A 15,866-nucleotide genomic window follows, 5' to 3' on the forward strand; every position below is an offset into this window, starting at 1 on the left:
AGCATTGATGAGTCTGCTGCAGTCTGCTTAAAGCTTATGTTTCATACTGTGATTTATGTGGCTAGTCATAGACTAAACACATGTAACCTACATTGACTTCCAAGTAAACTATAGCACCTTCAATGAATTCAGGACTGAAATGTGATTTGACTTGTGGGCAATAGCAATATATTTCTGTGAATCAATGTGTCTTCCCTTAGGTTTAGGGCCCTAAAAATGTCTAGTTATCCTACTGAAAGTAAGAGTGTGGGACAGTAGGTATGGCTGGAAGGACTGGAAGGGCAAGGTGGCAGCAGTAGGGCAAAATGGTAATAGTTAGGGAATTTACTACAGTAAAGCAAGATTGAGACAGTAGGGCAAGGTGAAGACTTTAAGGGAAAAAAAGATGATGGTAGGAGTATGGAGACAGTAGGCCAAGATGGAGACCAGAGGCGGGCCTGTCCGGCTGGGCGCCCTAGGCAGCCCAGCCGGCTAGTTTGCGCCCCCCCTCTCGGTCTCACGCACATCAGTGTCGCTCGCGTGCGCAGCATCAGCAGTTGCATGTGTGTCATCAGCGCTCGCATGAACAACTTTTGCGCACACGGAAGCAGCATTCTCTGGCTGCACTTCAGCATCTGAAGGGATAAATAGCGGTGCGCACCAACATGCACAACAGTCGGACAGGCAGGAGTCGGTGCTGGTTTCTATTTCCGGGCGGGGAATAGTGCCAGGTCTGGTCTAGGGGTAGGCAGAAGAGGTAGCTGACCAGCGCCCCCCAATCGTTGCGCCCTAGGCAGCTGCCTCTCCTGCCTACCCCTAGTTCCGGCCCTGATGGAGACCGTAGGGCAAGATGGAGACAGTGGGGCAAGATGGAGACAGTGGGGCAAGATGGAGACAGTGGGGCAAGATGGAGACAGTGGGGCAAGATGGAGACAGTGGGGCAAGATGGAGACAGTAGGGCAAGATGGAGACAGTAGGGCAAGATGGAGACAGTAGGGCAAGATGGAGACTTTAGAGGAAATATGACGATGGTAGGCAGTACGGAGACCATAAGACAAGATGGAGACAATAGGACAAGGTGGAGACAGTAAGAAAAGATGGAGGTGGTTGGGCAAGATGGAGACTGTAGGGTAAGGGGGAGACAGTTGAGTTGTAGACAAAAAAAGGAAGGATGATGACGGTAGGCAATGTGGAGACTTTAAGGTAATATGGTGATGGAAGGAGACATCAACAGGAGGAGAGCACAAAGACAGATATAAGCTATACTACCCAGGTGTTTAACTCCCAGCACCCAGCATGTTCTGAAGACTGCCAGGGGTACTGGAAATTGTAGCTTAGCAATGGCCAAAGGACAATCCTACTTTCTATATGTTTCAGATCCTAACAAAATCTATTTTGCCACCAGCCCTGCCACCATTAAAATAATCACCTGGAGCTGGCCTCAATGTGTTGGCTGGTTGGTGGCTGACAGTTTAGAGGTGCCTTTAGTTATAGTCATGTTTCATAAAGGTAAGTTGAGCTAGATTGAAGGTTTGAACTATAGACACAGGACTACACATGTAGCTGAAGCATTAGGATATATAATGGCAGCCGAGCCAACTGCCACCTCCCACAAGAAACAGCACAAATTATGTTTAAAGTCATACTGACACATTTACCTGCCAGAACTTCTACAACCAACTCACAAAGTATCACTAGAGGCTTAGCTGCTTCCCGTTTTGTCTGTCTAACTAAGCGCCCCCTAGTGATCCAGGCCTGGTACTGCAGGATGATTCTGCACTAAAACTGGGTGTTATGAAAAGAAATAACACCTTGTCATGTGCTGGAATTCAGGATAAAATAACAATCATTATTAGAATGACACTAAGTAACGCAATATATGTTTGTACTTTGCTCCTCTCAGGAAACCATTTTTGTGTGATTTTTGGGACCTTCCTTGAAAGCTCCTGCCCTTTGCACACAGCCCAATATTTTACATTATAAATAAATCCCTGTTACCATCCGGCTACAAGAATACTCCTGTGTTACGATACCCTTGGGGCATATAGTTCTCCAATTGGACCTGGAGGCCCATGTGGCATTCAAAGTACTTTTATGGCTCTTTTTCTGCTTTTGAGTTGCAGAGACTCATAATTTTTATACAATATAACCCAAATCTATATAGTAACGTCAGTCAGCCTACTGCATGGAACCTCTGTCTGTTTGCTCAGTAGCTCAGACCAGTCTATGGATACAAGGGATCTGTGCCCTGCAAGCCTGGCATCACATCTTTAGATGTGGCAGTTAGATCTACGGTTCTCCCGTATATACTGGCAGGTATGCAAGGGACCTCGGGGCAATACATCTAGACGTATGTGTATAATGGGAGTATAATGTTCCAGCTGTTTCCCATTAGGGGAGTATTCCTGCCTGTCTCTTTAGTGCAATCTCTGTTGCAATTTGCCTTTTTAATCTGTCAGCTCTGAATACATTGCACTCACTTCAATTCTGCCAATTGGAAATGTACTTGAAGTCATATAAAAATGGATCCGATGACTATTAATATATTGCAGAGCCTTGGATATAGCCTGGCGTCTGTCCCGGGCTCTGCACAGAGCGGAGTCGCACAAAGCAGCAGAAGTTTGTCGGTGTATTGTGTAGCAGCACAAGGGCACACCGAGTTGCACATGGCATATACACAAACAGGGTTACAATTATTATAAATTAGATGGATAAGGAACATGTAATATGAATTTCAATATATTGCCCCAAAGAGCTTGCAATCTATGAGGGATAAGAGACAAATATAATCAGCAGGTTGATGCAGAGGAAGATTAGTTTTGTGTTTCCTCTAGACCAGTGATCCCCAAACAGTAGTTCGGGAGCAACATGTTCCTCATTAACCCCTTGGATGTTGCTCCCTGTGGCCTCAAAGCAGCTGATTATTTTTGAATTCCAGGCTTGAAGGCAAGTTTTGGTTGTATAAAAAACAGGTGTACTGCCAAACAGAGACTCAATGTAGGTTGACAATCCTCATAGGGGCTACTAAATTTTTCATGCTAGTGTTGCTCCCCAACTCCTTTTACTTCTGAATGTTGCTCAAGGTTCCTAAGGGTTTTGGGTGGCAGCTTATCTGTGGCAAGATGGTGGAGCATTCCAGAGGCATGGGCCAATCAGGGAGAATGGGTTTATTTGGGACGCAGCTCTTGTTGTAAATGAATGGTCAATATTGTCCCAATCTGGGCGTAAGGGCCGGGAAGAAGCAGTGTTGGTTTGGGTGTCCAGGGCCCACTGGGGCCTTCACATTAAGTGCTCACCACCCTCATCCCCTTCTTGAACTCCACCCACCACCGAGTGCTCAGTCATGTACCTCCTCTCCTCTCTCTGGGCCCATCCTCTCTATATCTCCCCATCAGGGTCGGCCCAGTCCGAGAGGAGCAGAGAAATGCTGAGCCATTAGTAATGAAGGAGAGGAGAGACATTTAGATGCAGATGAGAAGGGATGGTTTGCAATTGATGAGGCAATGAAGATTAATTGGCATTGGTCCTGGAGAGGATAAGGACCTGGATCACTAAAGAGTGGCAGTAGAACAACACATATCTTGCCAATATTGTGGTCAGGGATCCAGTGTGAGGATTTACCCCATAATGGAGAAATTATATCTTTAAAGGGAGGGATATGGCTCAGTGGGGGTCCTGCACATATTCATCTTAATGCACAACGTTAGGAAAGGCTGAGAAAAGCCTCGGCCACAGAGAGGGATTCGCCTTCACCCTTAGCAAACAGATAACAAATGAGGAAGAGCTAATAATTAATAATTCTCTTTCCTTTGCATGAGATACAGCTGTAATAAAGCCATCAGGAGAAGTTGACAGAATTGTGCTGAACTAGGGAGCAGCGATACAGTTTAAAGGACAAGGAATGGCTTAATCACGTGAAGAATGCTGATTTATTATTAGGTACCCGTCAGCAATCATCACTGCAAACCTCAGCCACAGTCGCTTCCCAGGGGCTACTAAAAAACATGTCAGTTCTAAATAATACTGGTCTGAAGAAAGTCTCTGTAGCTGAATAAGTTGGTTCGGTTGCTCTAATCAGTAGATCTGAGCAGCTTTTCTCCCACAATATTCTTTGTCATGAAATGTACCGGAACCTCTCTAATGGGTCAGGCTGATGCTGAGCAGCCTCTGTAATAGAACAGCACAGATATTCTCCCAGTAAATCACACAATGGATCAGCACAGCTCCCCTGGCCACTGAAATAAATGAGCACAGCATCAGAGCAGCCTCTTTCTTTCTCCTGACAACTTCCTTGACTACTTGCTGGTCAGACTGGTGGGAAAATGACCAGCAGGTGGCGCTGTTGTAACAAAACTCATTCATATTAACAGTACATGTATCCCTTAATATCTTGCAATTAAAAGAAAATAAATAATTAAATTACATTGCAGAAATGTTTAGAATAGCCCCCTCATCAATTTTACATTCACTTATTTTTAAGGTTTACTTCTTCTTTCAGAAACCCCTGTAATAATCTGGCACTGTTCATATTTTCCCTGGAGACCCCTATAATGAAGAAGCACAGTTCTCTACTCTGCAGCCACTGTAATGGATCAGCACAGCTTCTCTCTTGTCCTGGATCCAAACAGCTTTATTTTCCTACAGACCTTTTGATTGATGACTGGTTCTCAATAGACTCTGCAATGAACTAAACTTTTACTTTTCAACTTTTCTCTTCCAGCAGAAATGGATCAGCGCAGTGTCCCTCCCTTTAGCCAACTCTGTAATGAAGCAACAAATCTTCCCTCTCCTTAGTAGCACTTGTAATGAGTCCGTTTATTTTACCTTCCCCATTAGACCCCTCTAAATCGATTAATTTATTTGTCCACAGTCTCTGCTGCAGGGGCAGTTACATGTTGGGGTGCAGTGAGCTTGACAGTAACTTGCTGGAGGGATAATAATAAATTCAGACCCAGAGGGTGGACAAGCTCCAAAAATTGCCCAGTGGGGCTATTGGTCCTCTATTATGCTACTTGCAGCCTCTAAGAAGGAGTTGCTCTTGGACTCAACTGTGGGGGAAGCTCAGAAACTGACACTTTGTACCAGGTTCTTACAGGACTCAAAGTGATTTTGTGATTGGTTGCTGGGATGTTTAGAGCCCAATAAGAGCCAATGAAACCTGCTGCTAGATGGAGAGGCTGCATATATCTCAGCATAGCTCTGGGCAATGAGTGTGAAAGGAGACACATTGAGAAGCCATGAGTGTGTAGCTGGGGAGTCTAAAAAGGAGGCGTTGGAGAGGTGACTATGAGTGAGCTACTCCATGAGCAAACAACACATATACATTGGGCTGGTTTCATTCCTCAGCTGCTGTGCTGCTGTGTTATTATCCCTCTGCTACTATAGGTGCCGCTGTGTTATTATCCCTCTGCTACTATAGGTGCCGCTGTGTTATTATCCCTCTGCTACTATAGGTGCCGCTGTGTTATTATCCCTCTGCTACTATAGGTGCCGCTGTGTTATTATCCCTCTGCTACTATAGGTGCCGCTGTGTTATTATCCCTCTGCTACTATAGGTGCCGCTGTGTTATTATCCCTCTGCTACTATAGGTGCCGCTGTGTTATTATCCCTCTGCTACTATAGGTGCCGCTGTGTTATTATCCCTCTGCTGTGTTTTTTGTCCTAAAATGATGGCCTTCCGCAGTGGTACCTGACTTTGATCAATACATAGAATCAAAATAACAGTTTAAAGTACAAAACTGCAGAGCTACCGAACAACTTGCTAAATAAGAAAAAAATAAATCACAAGAATGACAAATACTGCCCATTTTATGAAATTACCCGTCACTATGAAGTCATATAGTCGGTACTTATAGTCCCTGCAGATGGTCCAATTGGTTCCTTTCAAAGAGAACTCCTGCATTATATGTTTAATGAGGCTGCTCGGCTGACATTTAGTGCCTTGTAAAATATCTGACACACATTTGCAATTGGTCTTACCTACTCAGGTTAACACACGCTCCCAGGGATCAGTTCAACCCTTTGGGTTTCACAATGCTGAATCAGCTTCATAATTGGGATGTTTATTTTTCTTTGTGTTTTTGTTTTCCAAAAGATGCCATTTAAACTCCTATCATGTTGCTAGGGCTACTACACTTAGCAACAAAATATAACATCTGGTAGGATCGGTCATGTCAGACAAATTAGATTTATGATGTGGTATGTAAGATGCTGGACAGTGGGGGGGCAGTAGATGTGATCTATTTGGATGTTGCCAAAGCGTTTGATACCGTGTCCCACACAGTAATGTTCCTTGAGGGGGGCGGGCCCTGGTGCGTGACGCACAGCGGGGCCCCGCCCCCCTCCGTACGGCTGCATTTGGCCGAGTTTCCAATGGCGAATGGACTGCCGGGGGGCCCTGAGGGGGTGCGGGCCCTGGCCCACTCGCACCCCCTGCTCCCCCGGTAGTTCCGCCACTGGTCCCACAAACGACTGCTTTCTAAACGAAGGTCTGTTGGGCTTAATGAAGTCGTTTGCACATGGATAGGAAACTGGCTACAGGATCGGGTACAGAGGGTGGTTGTTAATGGGACATTCTCTACTTGGAGTAAGGTTCTTATTGGGGTCCCACAGGGCTCAGTATTGGGGCCACTTTTATTTAACTTGTTCATTAATGACTTAGGGGAGGATACTGTAAGCAGAGCTGGAATTGGGGAGGGATCCACAGGGATGCCATCCCTTCACTTTTTTATTTCTATGAAATACATCCCCTCAGTGGAGAAACAAGAGTTTTGAATCCCGGAACTGTCTTTTGCTCCTCTCCACTTCTCCATGCAAATAAAATGCAGAAGTAAAATATAATATAGTTAAATTTATATGTAGAGGATTAAAGGAGAGAGAAGATTGCTGGGAGAGAAGTAGAAGAGATAGAGAAGTGTTAAACAGATAAAGAAGGTAGAGCATCAGAGAGTGATATAGAGAAAAGGAGAGAAGAAGAGAAGAGAAAATGAAGGTATTAAACAGCAGCAGATTAAGGAATAGTGAGAGAATGATATAAATGAAATAATCTTGGGTAATATAGAATATAATGGGGTTGTGTTATGTTATGACACACAATACACACAAAATGTGCTGTGTTTGCAGTAGCTGAATTGTCAGCCAAGAAAAGTCATAGGTACAATTTTCATTTTGGGGTCCCTACAGGTCACATAGGTAAATCTATACATACTGGGCATCAAACTGCTCATTAGAAGAAAATACCAAAAAGGAAATAGCAAAACTGCTTTGCTTTAAAGTTGGTGAAACCATAAAGTATTGGTATGAGAACCTATTTATAACAATGGGTGTGGCTTATGGTTGTGGGAGGGGATTGTTTTAGTACCCTGCGCTACGCTCACCACGCAGAGCATCCCTCCACTTTTTTTCACTCCAATTCAAGCACTGATTGTAAGTAATGTATCAGTGTTTGCAGGTGACACAAAACTATCAGCCCAATAAATTCCATCCAGGATGTGGCACTTGCAACAGGATCTTGACTAACTGGCAATCTGGGCAGCTAAGTGGCAAATGAGATTCAATGTTGATAAATGTAAAGTCCTGCACCTGGGATGTAACAATATCCACTTATACCCTTAATGGGACTGCACTAGGCAAATCCATAATGGAGACGGAGCTTGGAGTCCTTGTAGATAATAAACTTGTCTGTAGCAAGCAATGCCAGTCAGCAGCATCAAGGGCAAATAAGGTCTTGACTTGTATTAAATGGGGCAGAGAGTCACGGGAGGAGGGGGTCCCACTGTATAGAGCACTTGTAAGGCCCCATCTAGAATATGCCGTACAGTTTTGGTCTCCATCACTCAAACAGGACATTATTGTATTAGAGAGGGGACAGAGAAGGGCAACTAAGCTGGTAAAGGGAAACTCTTAGCTATGAGGAAAGACTGGCCAAATTGGGGATGTTCATGCTGGAGAAGAGGCGCTTAAGGGGTGATATGATAACTATGTATAAATATATAAGGGGATCATATAATAATCTCTCTAATGATTTATTTACCAGTAGGTCTTTCCAGCTGACACAAGGTCACCCATTCCGATTAGAAGAAAAGAGGTTCCAGCTAAATATTGGGAAGGGGTTTGTTACAGTGAGAGCTGTGAAGATGTGGAATTGTCTCCCTGAATCAGTGGTACAGGCTGATACATTAGATAGGTACAAGGAAGGGTCGGATGCTTTATTCACCAGTAGCTCCTCCCAGCAGACAGGAGGGAGCCAATGAGATTAGAGGAGGGAAAGGGGTGTTACAGGGAGAGCTGGGAAGTGAATCAGGGGTACAGGCTGATACATTAGATAGGTACAAGAAGGGGTTGGATGGGGTTTAGCAAGTGAGGGAATACAGGGATATGGGAGATAGCTCATAGTACAAGTTGATCGAAGGACTAGTCCGATCGCCATCTTGGAGTCAGGAAGGAAATTTTCCCCCCCTCTGAGGCAAATTGGAGAGGCTTCAGTTGGGATTTTTCGCCTTCCTCTGGATCAGTTAAGCAGGTTATATATAGACTTAAAAGGTTGAACTTGATGGACGTGTGTCTTTTTTCAACCTAAATTACTATGTTACAATAACATAACGTGACCAGATTTTCAGAGTGAATTCCGGGGACAGGGTAGAAAATGGCGGGCAACACTTTTAGACCACGCCCACTGTGCAAATACACCCTCTGTGAATATATAAATGAATTCAGTGGCAATTCCCTGAATAAAACTGCAGGACTCACAGTACGATGGCACAGAGATTATTTCATATATAAATACCAGCAGAATTCATAGCAAGATGGCACAACGGCAATTCCATGTAAAAAAAAATACTCCAGAACTCACAGTAGAATGGCACAGAGATGTACATTTCCATAGTAAAAAATATGTTTACGGAGGAAGAAAAATTGAAGTGCCCCCAAATAGAACAGGGAGGCCAGAGCCCCAGCGAGTATAAAAGGAACTCGTGAGTGTTTAATATGTAAAGTCGACTACAACTCACAACATCCACATCAACCTTGGAGTAAGGGCAGGAAAAGTGCAGCCACAAGCTGGTTATACTTTCCCTTTGCAATGTGAGATGCTGCAGAACTACAGCTTTCAACAAAACAATAGCGACAGATAAACACATACCTTTCTAACTAGACATGCTAGTTATCCTACCAGTCACCCAACCACTTAATCTAGAGATACTGAGAACTGTGACCATAAGATAACGATTAAACCCCTCCGACCCACCGACCCATTCCAAATCAAATACCTACCTGCTGCGACCACATCTCACACCTTCCCGACCACAAACAGGGCCTTTTATGCTAAGCAGTAAATTGGGGGCAGCTGAGTAGCCAACCCTAGTAGGGCCAGTGATTGGAACAGGAGGCGTCTGTACATCTACACAAGTCCAGGCCTGGACTGGCAATCTGTGGGTTCTGGCAAATGCCAGAGGGGCTGCTATAAGGTGCCATAGAAAGTCAGTATTTAGTGGGCTGGAGGGGGCTGTTTGGGCCTCTGTGTACCTGAAATGCCAGGGCCTATTTTAATTCTCAGTCCGGACCTGCACAAGTCTCACTGCTTTTACTCAAGCACATTTCTAACTCCGCTGTTTTCAATTGACCTGCGAATTAGGGAACCTGGCCAATCAAAAGCAGCTGAACTGGGAGTCACATGGGGCTGTCTCCTCAGCAAATAGGAAGCGGCGTGAAAGCCTGGCAGGAGCAGGGAGGTCAAGGCATCTTAAAGGGGTTGTTCACATTTGAGTTAACTGTTAGTATGATGTAGAGAGGGATATTCTGAGACAATTTGCAATTGGTTTTCATTTTTTATTATTTCTTTTTTGAGTTATTTAGCTTTTTATTCAGCAGCTCTCCGGTTTGCAGTTACAGCCATCTGGTTGCTAGGGTGCTAGCAACCATACATTGATTTGAATAAGAGACTGGAATATGAATAGGAGAGGCCTGAATAGAAAGATGAGTAATAAAAAGTAGCCATAACAATAAATGTGTAGCCTTACAGAGCATTTGTTTGAAGATGGGGTCAGTGACCCCATCTGAATGCTGGAAAGAGTCTGAAGAAGAAGGCAAATAATTCAAAAACTATAAAATAAATAAATTAATAATGAAGACCAATTGAAAGTTACTTAGAATTGGTCATTTTATAACATATTAAAAGTTAACTTAAAGATGAATCACCCCTTTAACAATCAGTGACAACTGTCAGGGCTGTGATAACTGATCATCAGGGGTTTATCCGTCTCAGTCCCTCCTTCACTCATATATCTCCCGGCCCAGCCCCTAATCTCTTTGGCACCAAAATGTAACCAATGTTTGTAGCATTACAAGGGGACTTTTAAAGTTAATAGCAAATTACGGGGACAGTTCACAGGGCAGTTTGCTATGGGGCACAGGGTGCCTGTCCCCGGAAAACGGGGATGGATGGTAAGCTTACTATGACATATAGGAGCACTTGCTTGATTTCAGTACCTTATGGGACGCTGTGTGGTTTCCTAGAAGCGGAACTTCGATAGCTTTTTATGTCTTATTTGCCCACCCACCTCATGTCCAGGATCTTGGACTCTATAAACCAGGCATCCCCAACCTTTTGAACCCATGAGCAACATTCATAAGTAAAAGGAGTTGGGGAGCAACACTAGTATAAAAAATGTTCTTGTGGTGCCAAATAAGTGCTGTGATTGGCCATTTGGCAGCCCCTATGTGGATTGTCAGCCTACATTTAGGCTCTATTTGGCAGTACACTGTTTTTTTTACAACCAAAACTTGCCTCCAAGCCTGGAATTTAAAAATAAGCACCTGCTTTGAGGCCACTCGGAGCAACATCAAAGGGGTTGGAGAGCAACATGTTGCTCACGAGCTACTGGTTGGGGATCACTGCTATAAAGGCTTAGTAGAGACTGGGCCTGAATTTAGTCCCAAATGAGGTTCTATTGCCCATTAAATATTTAGAAACCAATCAATTTCCCCATGAGGCTGTAGTAGAACAGCACCAGTAAGATTGGTGCTTCAGGTTTGTTGGAAATGGAATAACTTTTGGACCAAGCCTCTTGGTCGTCTTCATCTTTATCATCTGGAAGAGCTCTCCAGTGTATAAGAAAACATCCCTTTCAGTGCAAAAATAAAATGCCATGAACAACTAGTAGGAAACAACAGAGGGCTCCTGACTTGCTGAAAATCAGCACATGCAACATATATCCTACCTTCTATTGCCCTACCTTGTATTTCCCTACCTTCTATTTCCTTACCTTCTATTTCCCTACCTTATATTGCAATACCTTATATTGCCCTACCTTCTATTTCCCTACCTTCTATTTCCCTACCTTCTATTTCCCTACCTTCTATTGCCCTACCTTCTATTGCCCTACCTTCTATTTCCCTACCTTCTATTTCCCTACCTTCTATTTCCCTACCTTCTATTTCCCTACCTTCTATTTCCCTACCTTCTATTGCCCTACCTTCTATTGCCCTACCTTCTATTTCCCTACCTTCTATTTCCCTACCTTCTATTGCCCTACCTTCTATTTCCCTACCTTCTATTGCCCTACCTTCTATTTCCCTACCTTCTATTTCCCTACCTTCTATTTCCCTACCTTCTATTTCCCTACCTTCTATTGCCCTACCTTCTATTGCCCTACCTTCTATTTCCCTACCTTCTATTTCCCTACCTTCTATTTCCCTACCTTCTATTTCCCTACCTTCTATTTCCCTACCTTCTATTTCCCTACCTTCTATTTCCCTACCTTCTATTGCCCTACCTTCTATTTCCCTACCTTCTATTGCCCTACCTTCTATTTCCCTACCTTCTATTTCCCTACCTTCTATTTCCCTACCTTCTATTTCCCTACCTTCTATTGCCCTACCTTCTATTGCCCTACCTTCTATTTCCCTACCTTCTATTGCCCTACCTTCTATTTCCCTACCTTCTATTGCCCTACCTTCTATTGCCCTACCTTCTATTTCCCTACCTTCTATTTCCCTACCTTCTATTTCCCTACCTTCTATTTCCCTACCTTCTATTTCCCTACCTTCTATTTCCCTACCTTCTATTGCCCTACCTTCTATTTCCCTACCTTCTATTTCCCTACCTTCTATTGCCCTACCTTCTATTGCCCTACCTTCTATTTCCCTACCTTCTATTTCCCTACCTTCTAATGCCCTACCTTCTATTGCCCTTCTGTATATGGACATCTCAAGTTATCAAGCTGCAAATTACCTTTATTATTTGACAATAATTACTTGTCCCACAAGAGCTTACAATCAAATCTGATTTTTAATTGCAAAAACACAAGGGCTGAGCTGGGAATACACAAACGTTGTGCTGTATTTAGCCACCCACACCTGGACCATACTGGGCTGATGGGATTATAATGGAGACATATCATAATCAATTTGCTGCAGATACACTTCTTTTCCAACATGATTTTTTATATTTCCCATTAGATTTCTGCCTGATTTTTGGCCACTTAATGGTCAGGCAAGATTTAGAGAACATCCCATATAATGACCAATGAGCTAATGACCCAGTCTGGAGGGCTGTCCATGTCCAACTTAGGCAATAAATGGACCCACCTGTATTTTTATGGAAGCCAAGAAATGCAGACAGACTGCAGACAAATGATGGCCATACAGGTAGCAGGTCTTTGCTCTGATAATGAAAGGGCTATGGGGTTATGTCCACTTTGCAATATAATTTCTTCCCATTGGATTCCTACAATAACCAGAATTGCAGTGACCGCAGCTTGGGGGCAGGGAAAATAACAAAACCTGCACAGGCAACTTTGAGAATAAATAACAAGAATAAGTAATATAAAGCCACTTACTCAAACCGACTGCACATGGGCTGCTCTCCTCCCCCTGCAGGACCCCCTTCTTGTCTATAGGGAAAGTGTATTGTGAGTTGTGTCCTTACAGGTCCCACTGTGCTTGTGTCACATTCACATTCACATTCACACACTCACACAAACACACACACACACACATATACACACACGCATATGCTGTAACCTTTGTTCATGATTTTCTCTTCCTCATTCCAGCTGATAAAGACCTGCCTTTAAACATTTGCTTTTCCCTTCAATGTCAAATGTGGAATGATCTACTTTAGAATAATATTGTATAATAAATATACAGGGCTGGCTCCAGGGCAGAAAGTCTGGTTGTCTTTGCCAGGGCATTGGGCAAAACACCCCCTGTATTTAACAGCTACGGCTCCATTATCAGCTGGAAACTTGTTATGCAACAAAACACAGATTTTACAAGTTTAAAGGTATTTACAAGCTATAAATATTTGCTTACAAAAACAAAACCATATAGGTATTTATGAAATACATAGTAATAGAAAATCAGGCCATAACCTAAGGCTAGTGATATACAATGCTCAGCTTTTCTACAGAGACAGGTGCAGGCAGATGTGGTGGTTTTTGGTGCAAAATGCAAAATCTCTCATTTTGGCACTGAAATCCACCGCATGTATCTACACCTCCGAGGCAATGTATTCAGGTGCAGGTACATTGAGCAGCGTAGCAGCAACAGAGGAGTGTTGAATTTCAACAGAAAATGTAAAATCTTTCATTTTGGCACAGAAATCCACTGCATGTGTCTGCACATGAGTTGAAGCAATGTATTTGGGTGCAGGTGTGTCGACCCCCGGAGCTAGGGTCAGACTGGGCCAGCGGGAGACTGGGTAAAAACCCTGTGGGCCCCACAACCCAGACCCACACCAGCCTATGACCCATGCTGATCCCTGTTCTCATCCCCCTCTGGCCCAGATCGAGGTCGCAACTACAGTACAGGTATACACAGGGGCCCAGAGACGGTTTGTGGCTGGGGCCTGTAGGGATTACGACAGAGGCAGGGGGCCTGTAGCAGGAGCCTGTGTGGGCCTCCAACCCTCCAGTCCAACACTGAGTGGAGCCAGTAACCAGTGGTGTAACTAAAGCCAACAAGAACCCCCCCTTCCCCAGCCACTCTCTTACCTGCATACTCAAAATTGAAAAAGTGGAAAGCATGCTCTAAGTAAAAAATCAACGTTTTATCGAGCTAAAAAATTACATAACCAAAATATGTTGCCCTCCGCGTTTCGACCGTACACCGGTTTTTCTCAGGGGCAGAAAATGAAAAAGGCTTTTTTCATTGTGTTTTTTGTAAATTGTGCCCCTGAGGAAGACCAGTGTACGGTCGAAACGCGTAGGGCAAAACATTTTGGTTATGTAATTTTTTGGCTGAATAAAACTTTGATTTTTTTTTTACATAGAGTGTGCTTTACACTTTTTCATTTCTGAGTACTCACTTATTAGAGACTTGTGTGGGTAGCCTCCTGTGGAATTAGCACCTCACGGTAAGTATTTTGAGTGTGCGTCTGCTGAATGTTCTATAGTCTGCTTTCTTACCAGCAGCGGGGAAGCAGAGCTCGTCGGCACGGGGTGGTTAGTGGGCGGAGTCCGGTGGGAACTGGGTGGAGTCCGGGTGGGAACTGGGTGGAGGCAGGAAGTATGTGGGAGGACTGGGCCCCTATGAAGATTTTTTTGCAGGGGGGCCTGGCACACTCTAGTTACGCCACTGGCAGTAATGTAACTACCCGGCAGACCATGCAGCTGGAACCCCCCCTCCAGAAGTGGACATTGTGGTGGATTCACATGTGTGTGAACTACTGGTCGGCCCCAAGGGCTGTGAACCCTGGTGCAGTCACAATCCTGCACCCCCAGTAGTTCCGCCACTGATCGTAGTGGCTCTCAATGACTGGCACTAGCCTTAAAACAATCAGGTCCCAGGGAAGGAGGCCCCACCTTTGATCTACAATTGGTGTAATCAGTGGCAGCCCTGTGGCTTAATTGTGATGACGCTTTCACCTATGGAATGGGAATGTTTAATATCTGTGATACAATTACTTCCTCCAGTTAGACCTTGTGGGTTTTCTACATTTTATAATGTTTAGTTACATGGTGAGACTGTTTCCCCTTTAAATTAAAAGAATCACTGCACTGTTTTTAAGAGGAATTTAGTTGTGGCTTAGGAAACCGCAGTGAATTCATTGGACTTTATTCTTGGTCTATTTGTAACATGTAGTGAAAGAAACAACAGTGGAAGTGCACAACAAAGCCCGCTGGGTGGGTCGCCTACAATTCATACATTCCTGTGTAACGCACCATGGCTTCTTATTTTAACACTTGAATTATTTTCATTTTCTGTGGGGGGGTTTTTTTAAAAAAAAAAAACAACACTTTTTTTGTGAGTCTTTTTAAAGGATAAGTAAACCTTAAAAATAAGTGAATATAAAATTGATAAGGGGGGCTATTCTAAGAACTTCTGCAATGTACATTCATTATTTATTTTCTTTTAATTCCAAGATATTAAGGGATACATGTACTGTTAATATGAATGAATTTTGTTCCAACAGCACCACCTGCTGGTCATTTTCCCACCAGTCTGACCAGCAAGTAGTCAAGGAAGTTGTCAGGAGAAAGAAAGAGGCTGCTCTGATGTTCTTCTGCTTAGGAATAAAATCAAAAACCTCAGATAACTTTTCTCACATCTTTCCTAAGCAGAAGAACATCAGCCTCTTTCTTTCTCCTGACAACTTCCTTGACTACTTGCTGGTCAGACTGGTGGGAAAATGACCAGCAGGTGGCGCTGTTGGAACAAAATTCATTCATATTAACAGTACATGTATCCCTTAATATCTTGGAATTAAAAGAAAATAAATAATGAATGTACATTGATGGGGCACCAGGCTTCCCACGTCACCTGAGGTTGGTGGATATAAGGGAGAGGGACATGTTTGGCCATTGCAGGGCAAGGCTTGTGCCAAATGGGTGACAAGGCCAAATATTTCCAATCAGCCGGGCAATCTCTCATTACAATATGCACGTAA

The 15,866-nt window shown here is 43.7% G+C and overlaps 1 protein-coding gene across 4 annotated transcripts in view; it reads right to left on the reverse strand.

Annotated features, from left to right (window-relative positions):
- LOC108718301 overlaps positions 1-13,019 on the reverse strand; it is a 51,333-nt gene extending 38,314 nt beyond the window's left edge. Inside the window, exons 1-2 of one of the 4 annotated variants that reach the window (XM_041565110.1) lie at positions 13,001-13,019; positions 12,817-12,870 (exon numbers count right to left, since the gene is read on the reverse strand). Coding sequence is in view for 2 of the 4 variants with exons in the window: in XM_041565108.1 (XP_041421042.1) it covers positions 9,251-9,265 (15 nt within the window). In the remaining 2 variants the exon portion in view is untranslated. Of the gene's footprint in view, positions 1-9,250; positions 9,459-12,816; positions 12,944-13,000 lie in introns of those variants that run through there. The other 3 variants (XM_041565109.1, XM_041565108.1, XM_018266031.2) reach the window with 3 other exon arrangements.
- Between the last annotated feature and the right edge of the window lie 2,847 nt (positions 13,020-15,866).

The sequence above is a fragment of the Xenopus laevis genome, chromosome 5S (assembly GCF_017654675.1).
Source record: "Xenopus laevis strain J_2021 chromosome 5S, Xenopus_laevis_v10.1, whole genome shotgun sequence".
NCBI classification, from domain to species: Eukaryota; Metazoa; Chordata; class Amphibia; order Anura; family Pipidae; genus Xenopus; species Xenopus laevis.